General features: G+C 43.4%; 2 protein-coding genes across 2 annotated transcripts; one reads left to right on the top strand and one right to left on the bottom strand.

Annotated features, from left to right (window-relative positions):
* The first annotated feature begins 1,818 nt into the window (after positions 1 to 1,818).
* LOC118388838 (transmembrane protein 263-like) lies at positions 1,819 to 5,188 on the top strand. The gene is made up of 3 exons (XM_035778353.2): positions 1,819 to 2,150; positions 2,918 to 3,002; positions 3,984 to 5,188. The coding sequence occupies exons 1-3, from the start codon at positions 2,142 to 2,144 to the stop codon at positions 4,289 to 4,291; spliced, it is 402 nt and encodes a 133-aa protein (XP_035634246.1). The 5' UTR covers positions 1,819 to 2,141; the 3' UTR covers positions 4,292 to 5,188.
* Positions 5,189 to 6,160: 972 nt separating this feature from the next.
* On the bottom strand, positions 6,161 to 15,840 carry cry3b (cryptochrome circadian regulator 3b). The gene is made up of 14 exons (XM_052527170.1): positions 14,979 to 15,840; positions 13,783 to 13,955; positions 11,531 to 11,639; positions 11,232 to 11,374; positions 10,967 to 11,151; positions 10,694 to 10,791; positions 10,460 to 10,600; positions 9,170 to 9,481; positions 8,852 to 9,003; positions 8,419 to 8,621; positions 8,134 to 8,232; positions 7,900 to 7,983; positions 7,573 to 7,775; positions 6,161 to 7,263 (listed from the first exon to the last, which is right to left on the bottom strand). The coding sequence occupies exons 2-14, from the start codon at positions 13,938 to 13,940 to the stop codon at positions 7,219 to 7,221; spliced, it is 1,932 nt and encodes a 643-aa protein (XP_052383130.1). The 5' UTR covers positions 13,941 to 13,955; positions 14,979 to 15,840; the 3' UTR covers positions 6,161 to 7,218.
* Between the last annotated feature and the right edge of the window lie 161 nt (positions 15,841 to 16,001).

Genomic DNA, 16,001 nt, shown 5'->3' with positions numbered 1-16,001 from the left:
ATCATTTTTATGATTATTTCTTTGAATTGCGCTCCCTCCAGTTTCCCCGGAAGTTGTCCCGCTAGCGGGATGCCTAGCCCTAAGTCCCAGGGCCTTGTCTGTCTGTCTGTCTGCCTGTCTGTCTGTTTGTATATCATATCCATAATAATGGATGTCATTATGTTACCCTAATTCCGTTACCAGTTGTAAATCCTTAGCTCTGACACCAATGCAATAGGACCGACACGCCCCCCCCCCAAAAAACAATGGCAATAACAGTAAAAACACGGACCAAGTCGGTAACAAACGAGACCCTTACCCCCAACAATCTGGATCAGGCCTCTGTCATAGAGTCCCGCCCCCTCTTGAATAATTGATCAATGGCCTCCTCTTCCACCTTCAACATCTGATCTGATCTGAAAGCAGTGGCCAGCTTTTCCATGCAGAGTAGTCTTTTTCCCATCAGTGTTTTTGAATCATTGATGAATGATTTTGAGGCTGATTCCCTGACCTGTCAATGTTTTTAATTAGCTGTTTTAAGATTTTGTTATACTCTTGTGAATTCTTTTTTTTTACTAGATTGCCTATAGTTTTTCATGTTGTCTGTCTGGAATTGGGTACTGATTTGGTGCCGCCTGTCTTGCCCAGAACGCTCTTGAAAAAGAGATTTCAAATCTCAATGAGCCCTTCCTGGTTAAATAAAGGTTAAATAAAAAATAAAAAATGTCTTCAGGACAATCTCTGGTAGGAAGCATCAACGAAGCATCAACTGTGACTGCTTTCTTCGCTGTATGCCTGACGAAGAGAGGCCAGATGAAGAGGAACCATGTTGGGTACAGAGGCTGGGAACCGACGACATGTGATCAGGGGAGATAAGAAGAGTCTCCTGTTGGAGTGGCTGTATGGATTCCCAAGCCTTTGCACGGAGACTCCGCCCTTACAATCACAGAGTTGTCAGACAGTCCATTTCACTGTCAGTGTCCACGCACACAGTTGTTCTGACACTCAAGACCAGGAGTGAAATATTAGCCACATCATAGAAGAAGCTAGCAAAAGAGCAGTTATCATGATGGTGCATACACCGCCATTTCTTTGCACTTCATTGGTAGCCTTGTAGTCTTATAGGTACAGAGACTGGGAAACAGACTGTTGCATTGCATTTCACATGCACCTGTTCTGCTGCGTCTTGCTGTAGAAGGCTGGCTCTGAAGCCGAGACGTAAACATCGCAGAACATGTTCATTCAACCGTCATACTTTATCTGCTCCACAGGCCACGGTAAGGCAGGACGTCAAAGGGGCTTGAATCTAGGACGTGACAGAGAGAAGTAGGCTGCAGGTGTGACAGGCAGTACTCACATCTATTATTGGAAGAGCCACAGTTTTCTTCATTACAGCCTATATGGCATGTGACTCACTTCCGTCACAGGAGACCATTCAGCAGCGGAGAGATGTTTTTCTCTGGGCTGGCAGTGGTGCAGCTGTCTGTCTATTCAGAACAACCTTATCACCGTTGGCATGGCAACCAACACTCACTCTTATGATGTTGGTATGGAGTAACATACCAACATGAACAAATACTGAATAAATAAGCCTTATAAACAACTCATCTTTTGTGTTATTTGGGTGAATGAATGTATTACCAAAATATAAAATATGTACTGATCCTTGTGAATGAATCATATGTCATGATCTTTTTGACCAATATAGTCCAAAAGCCCACTCGAAATTCGGCACCATTACATAACATGTTCTCTTTAATAAGTGAATCCTGAAAAAAATATGTATTCCGTCTGCCCTGTAGAACACATAAGACGTGTTGCATTCATGAATAAAATAGAGAGCAGCAGCCTGTTTGAGGTGACGCAAGATCCGGAGAAAACGAGTGCAGTAGTTGAGGCGCCACGTCGGCAGAACCAACAAGATACATCCTATATTTTTTAAAGGAAAGTTTGAAACCGCGAAAGTACGATTTTACGTGCGTTAAAATACAGGACAACACGCTCTTAAAGTATAGCTTTGAAGAGAGGAGTTTGAACAAAAGTATAAAGGCACAGGCTGAAAATTGCGTTAATATTTTCAGGAAACAAACGAGCGCACCAAATATTCGTCTCAGGTGCGTAGCAGTCCGTTCTACAAGCGGACATCAGAAATTACTGGAAACATGGTGAAGGTAAGGATAAGTCTGGCCCTTTGTATCGATTTATGTATTTGCGTACGATAAGTAAAGTGATAGGCTACTGCATATAAATTGGGGTATGATAAAACCAATTGCGCACGAACGAAATAAACGGAATTGATAAGATCCGGACTGAGTGATGCACTGTGCTTACTTTCAAGCAAAATATTACCCTAAATCTACAGCCCAAATTATTGACGTTATGTGTGTTATGAAATGTCGCTTGCGTTATCGTTTGAGTGTTTTCCCTGTGCAGCCCATGTAACCATCTAATTGGAGCTTCCACAACAGGATTACTTTTTTTTATGACTCATTTTAAAAAGCCTGTAGCCTTAGCTTTGTCATCTTTTTGTGATTTTTGGTTGATATAACAAAAGGGCATTTTAAATCAACACGAAGCAAACGAGGATTGTCGTATGGTTTTGCAACAAGAGTAAGAATTTTGAACATCCAACAAGCACTGGTTTTGAATGTTTGCTTGACGGGCTCCGTCAAAATTGAACGTTTTGTGCAAGAAATCCCAGAACATAACCGTACTAATAACCTACTTATTTATGCCTTTGAGCACTGTTTCGTGGCTGCTCAGAATTTGCATCGATCTTTCAATTCAGAAAAACATTTCTACGTGTTAGATTATACTGTTTTGATTTTTCCAACAGGCGTATAGTGTTGGTGGTTTAACAATTTGTAAGATGTACTACTTGTATGAACTTATTAAATTGCATTTATTCTAGCCTAATCAATATTGTTTGTTCTTTAAGAACGTGAACGCCACCCCAGAGCCCCAGCCTGAAGGTTGTCTCGTGGAAGAAGAAGCTGAGTTTACTGAAAGCGAGCCCACAGCAGGTAAATAACACAATCATCAACAGTGCCCCCACTGCGTTGAACAACATCTCTCTGCGCTGTAGCCATCTCTCTTGGTGGGCATATTTTAAAGCCCAGTTTGTCAAGGGACAGTTGAACCATCTGGGATAAGGTGCAATTCAGGGTAAAGGGTTGTGTTGCTATTTTAAGAAACTGTAGAGATGTATTAAGGGAATATGTTTGTTTGTGATTGGCTAAGGTTGTAGCTCTCAAACTCAAGGTGGCATTCTGCCTTCTCCCTACAGTTTTGAGTCATTAGCTTCGTTCCCAAAAGACCTTGTGTACTACAATCTTGCAGCTGTTTTTTTAAACGTTTAGAAATGCCAATCATCGCTTGCAATATGGTTTTTGAAACCATATGGCCCTTATTTTTCATCAGCATAAGAATCCTTCAACAACAAAAAATATGCACACACTGTAGCAGTTTTGCACATTGGTTTCATGTACCATATAAAAAAATGGAATGTTTCCATCGCCTCTTCAACTCTGCCAATAGTTTGTCACAACTGTTGCGTTAAATAGCAAATGTGCTTACTCTGGATGATCATTCTCATACCATGCTATTTAAACTGCATGGTTTCCCAATGTTGCAGTGTGGGGGACCACACACCATGTCATCGTGTGACTCGGTTTACTTCGATATGATGGTTATGTCGTACCAAAACTTCCTGTTCTGTCACAGCTGTTTTGATTTTTATCTGGTATGACTTTACTCACATAACTGGATGGAAATGTGGTTACTAAGTAGAATACCTCCATGTATTGACATGCCTGACTATTGTTTAATGATATGATTCATTGTGTGTAGGCCAATATCCAAGCACAAAAGCTGTTTTCTCTCTGGCCTCTCTCTGCTGATGGTCTGTTTCACAAACATGATGTGTGGTCCTCACTCTCTGGTCTTTCGCTATCTTTCTAAAAACCATTTTTGCATGTGTTCTAAAACTCATCTCTCTCTCATAGATGAGGGGAAGGAGGCAGGTAAGGAGCACCCCGTGGCCCAGCCGGGTATGATCTGGCGGGTCGGGGGTGGCCTGTTCCGTGCCAGTAAAACTGTGGTGGGTGCCACGGTAGGAGGAGTCGCCTGGCTCGGTGGGAAGAGTCTGGAGTACACTAAATCAGCAGTTACTTCAGTCCCCTCGATGAGCGTCAGCCTGGTGAAAGGGGTCGCCGGGGGAGTGTCGTCGGTCGCCGGGGGCGTGTCATCAGTGGGTTCCACGGTAGCTGGCAGAGTTCCGTTCAGAGCCAAGACAAAGGACAAGGCAGAGTGAGGAGGAGATGATGACGATGATGTACACGCAACACGATGCATCGCCCCACCGACTGAGCCATAAGAGAAAGTGATGAGTTGAAGCTAGTCGCCATGTTTTCAAAGTGGATTGATTTTGTTCTTTTTTTTTCTTTTTTTTCGTTTGTACATCATTCACTAAGTTGTACCTGGGGAAACATGTTCAGTCGTGCCTTCTGTAGCCTCCCCCTTCTTTCCCTGTGTCCCCCCCCAAAAACACTTTCACTGAGCAGTGTGTACAGGGGGTCTTCATCCAAACCTACATGATCCCCTGAAGCCTTAAGACAATGTAGAGCAGTTCTATAAGGAGGGAGAGAGATAAACAGGCATGCTAGGTTGGGTTCTTCTCTTCCACCATTTAAAGCCTGGTTTGTGGTTTCTAATGTGCTGGAATTTTTGTATGGGCTTTTTTTGTGACCGCAAACCCAAACGCAGAACATTAGCTTGTTTCAAAATGCTACAGTGAACCATGTGAAGATAGCTTTTTGGGTCTTCTGAAAAGTGTTTGATAGCATTTCCAAAATAAGAGTTGGAGGTGATGTGGTTCTGAGAGCCAATAGCCCTGTTTAGGTTGATGTTGTGGCAAAATGATATGATCACTTTAATCATGGTTATTCAGTAGATCCATATGAAATGGAGACGTCATACATTTTACAGAAAATAAAATCTATTTATTGATGGACTAGTTTCTCTACTGTCTGTCTTTGGTCCTTTTTTATAATGTTTCTATGGAAACTCAACATTTCAATGCAACAGTTTGGGTTTGTTTCTGTATTCTGCCATGACTTGGCTGTTGCTGGTAGAGAATGCTGATATGACTGTCTGGCATGCATGTACTTTCCAACATAATAATAATAATAAAGTCTCGTGGGAAGTTTGACATTGCCTCTGTCTCATTCACAATTTGGGATGTACCTTGTTGTCTCAAGTCAATGCTACCGGGGTGTACTCACTAGGAAGCAAACGCATTGCAATGGTGAGAGACTTACCTGAATTTGTCCAATAAACTTGTTTTTGATAAATGTTTTCCCTTTGGAGTAAATGTTTTCTGTTGTGGAAGGTTTTGCAACTGTTAGTCTAAATGAGGCCTGGGGTGTACCCAGGCATTAAGTGGTGAAGCCAAATTAATAGTTGGAGACGGTACTAGATTTGCGAAGTCCATTGGGACTGCATTTCTTCAGTGGCAACATACTCTGGAATGTCTGCCATGTTGAAGGGCTCTTGAGTGTTGCTGATTCTCAAGGGTCTGAGTGTTTGGGTCAATTATGGGGTCCTATTATTAGCCTTTGTACCAAACCGTTACTGCATTACTTATCACTATGGACAACACAACAGGTGGACTATTCTACTGCTGAACCTAAGTGCTAGATTCAATCCAATCACATCTGCATGTATCAATCGGAAATTACCGTTTGAATGTCGATCGTACTGTAACGCAGATCATCTGCAGTCTGTATTGAATCTAGGCATTACTGGCAACCAGCCAGACATATTGAATCCTCTCTTGACGTTCTGTTGTCTGCCCTGCAATGGTGTACTTTGAAACTTCTCCATGTACTAAAAAGATAAAGTACTTGTAAGTGTTTAACTTTTGTCAAGTGTATTTAAATAAACTGCTGATAAGTCAAGTGTTGTAGCTTTCCTGCTCACATCCTTGGTGCCAGTCTGGAACCAACATGGGTCTTGCTAAAAGGCAACCCATTCCAAACTGGTTCAACTCAGAACCAGAAGCGGGCCCCAGCTAATGTATTGTACCAATGTTCATGAATTATTACCAATATCTGAAAATTAGCCTAATGAAATGAAAACATTCATGAACAGAAATGAAATTAGACAAGGAATCCCACATATGTCTTGTGTTTCAACTATTTAATTTCAGTTAAAATAATAGTTTCCAGCTAATGTTTTTTTAAACCAGTAATGTACAGCCCCAGAGGGAGAACAAAAAACAGATTTATGAAAACAACCTACATGATAGCAGCCAACATAAAATAGATTGACTTCCTGCTAGCTTTTGAAACTGAAGATTGACTTTCTGCTTGAAAGTTGACTTTACATTTGACATTTTGGTCATTTAGCAGACGCTCTTATCCAGAGTGACTTATGGTTAGTGCATTATACTATGGAAGACAGTATTAAAGCAATGTCACCATAAATACATCTTTCAGAAGCTAGTGAATCTGGGAAGAACTCCCAATGGCAGTGTCCCCAGCAGAGGCAATGGTAGATTACTACTGGGTGTCTAATACAGTAGGCCACTTGTTCACCACCAGCAGTAACACTGATCTTCCATCCAGGCAGTTCACATCCTCTACCCAGAATAACATTCTTCACCCTCCATTTGAGAAAAAATAAGAAACATGGTGAAAGAACACATGATGAACTGCTGAGGCTATTACATATACTTTCCCTACAGAGAGCAGGTGATTTGATTTGACCAATCAGCCTGCTGTGATCCTCAGGGTTAGAGGTCAAAGGTCATGGCTAGTCCAGACCTAAATATCAGGTCTCCAGTGAAATGGTTTGTCTTCAGGCTATATGGCTATGTGTCACACACATACAGTAAGGCACAGTATGGTAAAATGTCATCCACAGTCTAACTGACATATTTACAGAAATTACATCATAACATATTATAGACTATCTCATATTCAACCCAGGTGGGGTATTTAGGGTCATTATAAGCGCTCAAGATTAGATTACGAAAAACCCAAACTGATTGACCCTTTTGCCTAATTGAAATAGTACATCTTTGAGTTCGCAACTCTCAAACCTAAGATGTCTCAGGGACTTTCATGTGACATCGCATAGAGAATTTTCCCTTTTTATACAAAAAATTAAAATGTGTCTTTAAACATCTCTGTACAGTATATATCATACAAAATAATATCTATCTATGACGGCAGCAGCTTATGAAGACACAGCCATCCTCTCATCCTGTCGACCCGTACTCTTCTGAAACACAAACACAGAACAAAGACAACATTGTAAAATATTACGACATCGTTTTACCATGTTTATACAGTCGTATGTAAATACCAGAGGGGTTTATAGTTTCACAAAGCAGAAGCTCTGATAAACTGATCATGTGGAGTCTATTTTACTATGCTCCTAAAAGTCTATATTTATGAACTCAGAAATATGAATATTTAAGACTATTTAATAACTTATCGATCATGCTTTGTGACATCACCCCAGGTACATAACATCGACTTTAGAAAAGAGAATGTAAACACAAATATTGACCCCTGATCCCTGACTTACATGTTGGTGGTGTCGCTGCACCTTGAAGGCAGGGGCCGGAAAGTCGCTGCCCGCTTCCTGTTCCGACTCCCGCCCCCTCTTCCCAGTCCCGCCCCGTGCCAAATGACCTGGATAGTGAGGCACAGCAAACTCATGGGCACATCTTGTCCGACAGAGTTGCTGATTGGACGATCCTGCCTGCTCTGCGTGCGCCATTCCACAGCCTGCAGTGACCAAGAGGCAAACAGAAATAAACCCATAAGAATGTCCTCATCTACATAACACTGCAAGTGACTGTTGTGACCAGTCTGTGTCCAGTCAGATATGAAATACTGTGTCTAGACTTACTCTGAGTGCATGTTGGTCCAGGTCGTGGCCTCACTCCACTGAGTCCCAGCAGCTCCTCACCGTTCACATTTACTCTACTACGGCCTGGAGAGAGGAGAAGAGAGGGAGAGGGGAGGGTAGAGGAGAGGTGGAGTGTGGGTTAGAGTGTGCTCACTTTGCAGTCGTGGTGTGATATTATTTGGGATAATGTATGAATGGTATCTAAGGAGGTTTAGGCGAATGAGCCTTGCTCACCATGATGGCTGTTGAGCCCGCTGTGTTTTCTACCAGTAGAGGGCGATGCCACCGCATTCAGATCCTCAATGGGACTGGTCGGCACAGCTGCTAGTAAGCCTATTGGGCGAGAGACACACGTTATAATGAATTACCAAGTGTGAGAAAGAGAGCGATAGAGACAGACAGAAAGAAAGTGTGAGAGAGAGCGAGAGAAAAAGAGAGTGGGCAGGTGATAGGAAGAGAGTGAAAAAGAAAAGCGAGAGAGAGTTCAATACAAAGTGAGGGAGGGAGAAAAATACTTACTGAGTCCTCTGTATCTGGACAGCTGCTGGTACATTTGTCTCATCCTCTCTATGTTGAGTCGGCTGGCCTCTGCATGGTTCACCATGGGTTTGGGGTAGTCCACCCCGACCACACATTTGGCCGCCCGCTGCACCTCTATGGGGGCGTTCCAAGGGTCGTAGATGTACTTGTCTGGCATGTCTTTCAGGACAGGTAGGTAGTGTCTGCAAGCAGAGGGAGAAATTAAATCTCAGCACCTCGTCACAACTGCCAGAGGAGTTGGTTCAGCATAACATACAGACAGTAGTCAGACAGAACAGCCTTGCTAATGCATATATATATATATATATATATATATATATATATATATATATATATGTGTGTGTGTGTGTGCGTCTTGTGTGCGTCTTGTGTGTGTGGGTGTTTGTGTGTGCGTGCATGTAGCTATACCAACCTAACGAAGTCTCCTTCGGGATCTATTTTTCGTCCAAAGCCCACGGGACAGTAGCAGTGGAAGAACTGCTGGAAGAAGGAACTGCAGGAGTGACACAACCAGCTGCCTGCGTTCACACTCCAGTCTGCATCCAGGAGCAGCTCCTCAAACACCTGACAGACACACACAGAACAACAACACGGTCATTCACACATAACATGTATCTCTTCTGATTCTTCCCCCTTCCCTCCCCTCTCTCTACCTTCATGCCCTCTTCCCAGCCCTCTTCTCCTCCACCCCTCCCTCCCTCCCTCCACACCACCCTCCGTCTTTCTCTACCTTCATGCCCTCCTCCCAGCTGATCCACAGGTCTCCTCTGGTCAGGAAGCAGGCCACAGCGTGTCTGGCCAGGTGGTGGATCCAGCCTTCCTGCCTCAGCTGAGTCATGATGGCGTCGATCCAGGGGAAGCCAGTCTTGGCTTCGGCCCACTTGGCCAGCGCCTCAGCGTTGCGGTCCCAGGGGATGCGGATACAGATAGGGTTCCCATCCATTTTGTCGAAGCGGGGGTTGTTGGTGGCGGCCATGTAGAAGAACTCACGCCACAGCAGCTTGTCGTAGAGAGAGATGGGGGGACTGCCGTTCGTCTTCACCTGAGAGAGAGGAGAATGTAATCGTGAGGAGCAATCTTATGTGATAGTTCCCTGCGATAAGAGTTGGTGTTGGTGTTAGGTAAGGATACGTGTGTGTTGGTGTTAGGTAAGGATATGTGTGTGTTGGTGTTAGGTACGGATACGTGTGTGTTGGTGTTAGGTAAGGATACGTGTGTGTTGGTGTTAGGTAAGGATACGTGTGTGTTGGTGTTAGGTAAGGATAGGTGTGTGTTGGTGTTAGGTAAGGATACGTGTGTGTTGGTGTTAGGTACGGATACGTGTGTGTTGGTGTTAGGTAAGGATACGTGTGTGTTGGTGTTAGTTAAGGATACGTGTGTGTTGGTGTTAGGTAAGGATACGTGTGTGTTGGTGTTAGGTAAGGATACGTGTGTGTTGGTGTTAGGTAAGGATACGTGTGTGTTGGTGTTAGGTAAGGATACGTGTGTGTTGGTGTTAGGTAAGGATACGTGTGTGTTGGTGTTAGGTAAGGATATGTGTGTGTTGGTGTTAGGTAAGGATACGTGTGTGTTGGTGTTAGGTAAGGATACGTGTGTGTTGGTGTTAGGTACGGATACGTGTGTGTTGGTGTTAGGTAAGGATACGTGTGTGTTGGTGTTAGGTAAGGATACGTGTGTGTTGGTGTTTGGTAGGGATACGTGTGTGTTGGTGTTTGGTAGGGATACGTGTGTGTTGGTGTTAGGTAAGGATACTTGTGTGTTGTGTTAGGTAAGGATACATGTGTGTTGGTGTTAGATACGGATATGTGTGTGTTGGTGTTAGGTAAGGATACGTGTGTGTTGGTGTTTGGTAGGGATGGATGTGTGTCGGTGTTAGGTAAGGATACGTGTGTGTTGGTGTTAGGTAGGGACGGATGTGTGTTGGTGTTAGGTAGGGACGGATGTGTGTTGGTGTTCGGTAGGGATGGATGTGTGTGTGATAGTATGTAGTAGGCGTAGTTATGTGTGTGAGCTACTGTACCTTCTTGTAGAGCTCTGCCAGTTTGCTGTAGAAAAGTCGACAGGACAGACATCCAAAGCGGAGGTAGGGGCTGAGACCTAGAGGACTGGGCAGCAGGGGGCTGGCGGTCTTCCTGGTACTCTCAAAATTCACCTGCCACGCCTGGAGAGAGAGAAAGGTGGAGGATTAATATATGATACATCTATGATATAATTGGACAGTGTGAGTGTGTGTGTGTGGGGGGGGGTTACATACAGTGGAGAGGTCAGGTCCCAATTGTCTCTCTATCCTGGTGAGAGCTTCACTCTCTCCTCCTGGCCACACGGCTGGGGCTAAGCCCTCTGTATCAAAGCCTGGGGAGAGAAACACAGAGCATGTTTAGACACTTCAGGTAAATTATCTCGAAAACGTGTTTTTTCCGCTCCTAAGAACCATTCTGGACAGACTCGAAAGAATTGCTAAAACAGTTTAATGTTCAACTCCATGAAGCAAGTATGGACACCCATTCCAATAGAAAAGGTGTCTTACCCAGCTCCTCCAATAGGGGTACTCCGTACTTGTCCCTGTGGTTGTCTGAGACAGGGGTGACACATCGACCCATGCTGGCCCGGGACAGAGCCCCTACTGGGGCATTGGGGGGCAGCATGGAGCCAACCAATGTCTGGAAATGCTTGAAGGTGAGAGGAGGATGACCCCCGTTCAGCTCTATGATCCTGCAGAGAGGAGAGGGGTTTCAGTTAGGGCTCTTTTTAATCAAAACCTCCAAGTGATGTCACCCTTGTGTCCCACTCACTTGTCCAGGTCGTAGAGAGTGTGTGAGATCCTGCTGATGACCTCCACTCCGGCCTCTGTGGCCAGTTTCTTAATGGCTGCATCCCGCTCCTTACCGAACGGCTCAGAGTCACACTCAAACGTCAGCTGGGAGGTGTTCCAGTCCTGAGAGGACAGGACACAGCAGACACACACTGGGGTTAAAACAACATATACCGAACGGCTTTGAAATGGTCGGCAAACACTGATACAGCATGGTGAATATTTGCTGTCCCTGGGGGTGAGAGAGGCTGGGGAGAGGGGAGGGAAAATGGTTCTCACCTTAAAGAGTCGGGGGAAGATGTTGGCCGGCTGGCCTCGGATCACAAACAGACGGGAGTTGAGCTTCCGAAGGCTTGCGTCTAGATCTTCCAGACACTGCAGCAGGAACCTGAAACACAGGAGGGACGACGACCGTCACTACATGGCCATGCTGGAGAGGACACTGCTTCAGGGGCATTCTCCGAGCGCAAAGAGACTCATGTTTACTACTTAGACCTGACACCATGTTTACTACTTAGACCTGACACCATGTTTACTACTTAGCCCTGACACCATGTTTACTACTTAGCCCTGACACCATGTTTACTACTTAGACCTGACACCATATTTACTACTTAGACCTGACACCATGTTTACTACTTAGCCCTGACACCATGTTTACTACTTAGACCTGACACCATGTTTACTACTTAGACCTGACACCATGTTTACTACTTAGACCTGACACCATGTTTACTACTTAGACCTGACACCATGTTTGATTGAATGAAACCCTAACAAGTCCCACTCAATAATACATGATATAATACATGATAAGTAAATTAATAGTAACATGTTTGTTGGATCAGGATATAAATACATAAACTCTTAATCCCTTTCCCAGAAGCAGACCGACGCCCTTTGACCACATGTCCATCATTTATGTTATGACGGTAATGCAATGATGACATCAGAATTGTTACATCACCGCACGTATAACGATGCCGGTTTCAACAACTATTATTTCACGCAAACTTTCTGAAGCTCACATTTGCCTTTTCGCATTTACGTCCCCTTTCCAGCATTTACGCAGTAAGTCATGTCATTGGGGCACCGATTCAGTCCTCACGGTTGCATATGTAATATTTGGCACGGAAACTGTGCCATGGTTGAGTTAGCGGCATCACAGCATAGCATCCCAGGTGACTGAATGACTGACTGAACGCAGTCACCAGAAAATGCTGTGATCCTTCTGCTCAGCGTAAGAACAGCCCCCTGAGAGAAGAGCAGCAGGTGATACATGGTGTGTTTGTCTGGTGTTTGAGTAAACACCTGAACACCTTTGAAGACAACGATAAACACACCGCCTGTGGAGAGAGACAAGATAAGCCGATAGGCCTGCTATCTGTCTGTTGCGTCACACTAGCAATTTTCCAGATCAAATAACAAAGTATAGGTGTTAACAGTTGAAAAGGTGGCTAATCCAGCTGCGGATCTGAGGGCCACTACCGCCTCCTGCTGCTTGAGCAGTTTAGAGATCAAGCTAGGCCGATCTGCCACTGCACAGCCTGCTGGAAAGTAGGTCATCCCAATAGCAACCACTGACTCAGGAAATGTAACTCTCTTTTTTTTGGCACACTAAACCGGCTCCCTGCATGAACGATGCCATTTTACAGGCCTTGGCTCTACGCTCTTTAGTCTTTGAAAGATGCCAGAAAGAATGTCCCCAGAGAGGATTTATTAAATTGTACAGAACGTGAAAAGAACATTTTGTCTGGCCGAGGCAACGGTAAGTACTTTGGAGGGAAATATTTATATTACACTATTAATGCTCTCTAACTGTCACCGGAAAAGAGAAGCTGTTGCTTTTGCCTGCTATTCATCCCATTTGTATCCCTCCTCTAAGTTAAAAGGACCAAGGGATAAGCACCACTGCACTATTTCACGTGCTCGCCATCAACCAATGTTTAAAAGAGAATAGCCTAGTAGATACCCAAAAGAAGACTCAAACATAGGATCCACAAACTTTCAGAACCCACCCTAATAGCTACATACAGAAGTCACTACTTTCATCTTGAAAGCAGACATCATTACAATATGGGCCTACTGCTGCCATCCTTACTCTGCTGGGCCCAAACAACTATCTGATGATGTCAGGGTCCAGGCTTTCCGCCGGCACATCTGATCACTCCATACTACCATCCTCTTTAGCAAGGCCAGATATTGGCAACTGTGTGAATGGAGCTGTTCTGAGAACCACCACAATGCTATAACCACGAGAACACCTGGGTCTGGGACAATTCAGTGTCATTGATGTTCAATAAAGATTTGTACAAAATCTTGAATTGGACTTTCAATTCACTTCTTGAATTCAAACGGAACAGAGTTCAACCCAACCTACCTCACCCACTCTGTAATAACCATTGAATTGTATTTATGGTAATAACACATAAGTGTCCCGAGCATGGAGAATTCATTTAAATCTACTGGGACAATATAATCGTATTGACTGGTTGGTTGATGGGTGAATAGGTACTGTTGTTGTGCCTCACCTCCACCGGTTGACCCCCAGGTTGGAGGAGCCAGCGAACCAGGGGTCTAGGAAGTATACACAGCGCACCGTGTCTGAATCACGCACAGCCTCCAGCAGGGCCGGGTTGTCATGGAGACGCAGTCCCTTCCGGAACCAGTGGATGGAGTTTTTGGTCATGTTCAAAAACAGGGCCTGGAAAAAAGACAAGAAATGTTAAATATTTAGAAGCACAGTACGTACTTTAGGGAATGGGTCACATTTTTAAAAAATGGAAAGAGTTAAAGACTCTAAAAAGAGAACTGATTATTAAATACACTGGAAGTTAGAAGATTAATATTAATATTACACAATTCAAAAATGAATGGTTCATAATGTAATGGTTATTGGAATTAAATTGTACATTTGCATGTTCAGTTGGAAAATTACTTTTGTTAGAAACAATGTACAAAAAAAGTATACAATTGATTATCGTATTTCTGTTACAGACTATATGATGCACAGAGCTGAGAGTCAAATGGGACTAACACAGTACAACTAGCCTAAACCAAGCAAAGCACTGCTTCAAATCTCAGTCTCCAATTAGTTTGACTTATCAAATATCAATAGAAATAAATATTGCCATTATATATTTTTTATCAACTTGCAAAAAAAAAACAATACCGTTAGTCTCGCAACTTTTGAATGAAGTTATATCACACTCAGATAGTACAGCTTGTGGCATGCAAATTTATGACACAGTGTAGGTGATTTGGTCACCGTAACATCAGAAATGTTATCAACATAATATACACTGCATAACTGCACACAAATTGTTCAGAAAGCTCAGACACACACACATACATACAAATGTTATGCCGTACCAATGGTCAGACAACTTTGTTTTTTGATAACTTGGAATTATTAGGTTCTATATGCATCTTTGCCAATGTCAGTTAATTTCAGACCGCCTTGTTCTGTACGATGGTCTACATAGTAGTATACTCTAAATACCAAAATTCATAAAAATAAAAAAATTATATATATATCCTCACACCATTCAAACCAATGAGGGTTGTGAATTGTAAATCCAATTAACTCAGAATAATTCTCAGGTCACGAGTTGCCAAAGCACAGCCTCAGAATCAGGTCAGTTACATGTACCTTATGTAAGGACAGTACGTGTGCATGGAAGAAAAGAGACCTACATTCTGATAAGTAATAATGTCCATCGCTTACCTGTAATGTGCTGTCAAGGATGTGTCTCTTATGTCATTACCGTTGACAGGACCGTTTAATTCCACCGGTGCTCTCTCCAAGTGTGAATCAAACAGTCGGGGTTTTGTGGTGTACAGTTAGTTCTACCAATGCAAGAACAAGACAGTTGCATAACTGTTCTAGCTACTGCGCATGGCCAATGTTCCAGAACAACACGTGATATAGAAATATAAATGAATAAATGTGATGTCTGTTTCCAAGCACAGTGACTTTACTGTCTAGTTACAAAGTTATATGCTCCAAGCAACACGCCCCAACAAGCAATAAAGAAGCGACCTAGAAATCCAATTGGTTGACGCAGTAGGCCTTTCCTCACGTTTTTGCGGCATGGAACTATCAGGGATACTTTTTTGAGATGCATCCAGCTGCAGCCTCGAAGCATAGCCTGTGACTAAAACTAGCCTGTCACTAAAACCAATACTATCTACGGGCAGTGGTTAATCTCTACCACATACACGTGAATTTATTTTATTTCCTAGATTACTTTCCTTGCCCCATTTCCTTTCCTATATTCCTTTCCTCTCTACTGGCCGTGATAATCCCTACCGCATACATGTGAACTCCTTTTCTTTCCTTGATTCCTTTCCTCGTTCCCTTTCTTTTCCTGATTTTCCTAGCTCCGTTTAATTTCCTCCTTTCCTAGCCTTCTTTCTTTTCGCACTTTTCTAACTTCATTTGCTAGGTTCCTTGTCTTTCCTCCTCTTCTTTCATAGATTCCCATTCTCATTTCCTAGCTCCCATTCCTCTCCTCCTCTTCCTCCTTTCCTAGCTCCTTTCTTCCTTTCCTAAATCCGTTCCTAATTTAATTTCCTTCTTCCTTTCCTTTCCTACTTGTCTCTCCTAGATGCAGAATGTCGGCCAAATTTCACCTCGTTTCATCATCTCCACTACTCGCGACCGGACTTCCTCTCACTACCATATTTGGTGATGAAAAAATGTGTAAATGCTGCTTCAAATTTATAGCCCCCTGTGACATCTCTGGGG

This window comes from Oncorhynchus keta, chromosome 10 (genome assembly GCF_023373465.1).
Source record: "Oncorhynchus keta strain PuntledgeMale-10-30-2019 chromosome 10, Oket_V2, whole genome shotgun sequence".
Taxonomy (NCBI): Eukaryota; Metazoa; Chordata; class Actinopteri; order Salmoniformes; family Salmonidae; genus Oncorhynchus; species Oncorhynchus keta.
Note: the sequence above shows the minus strand (reverse complement) of the source record. Positions and strands in the feature narration are given on the sequence as shown.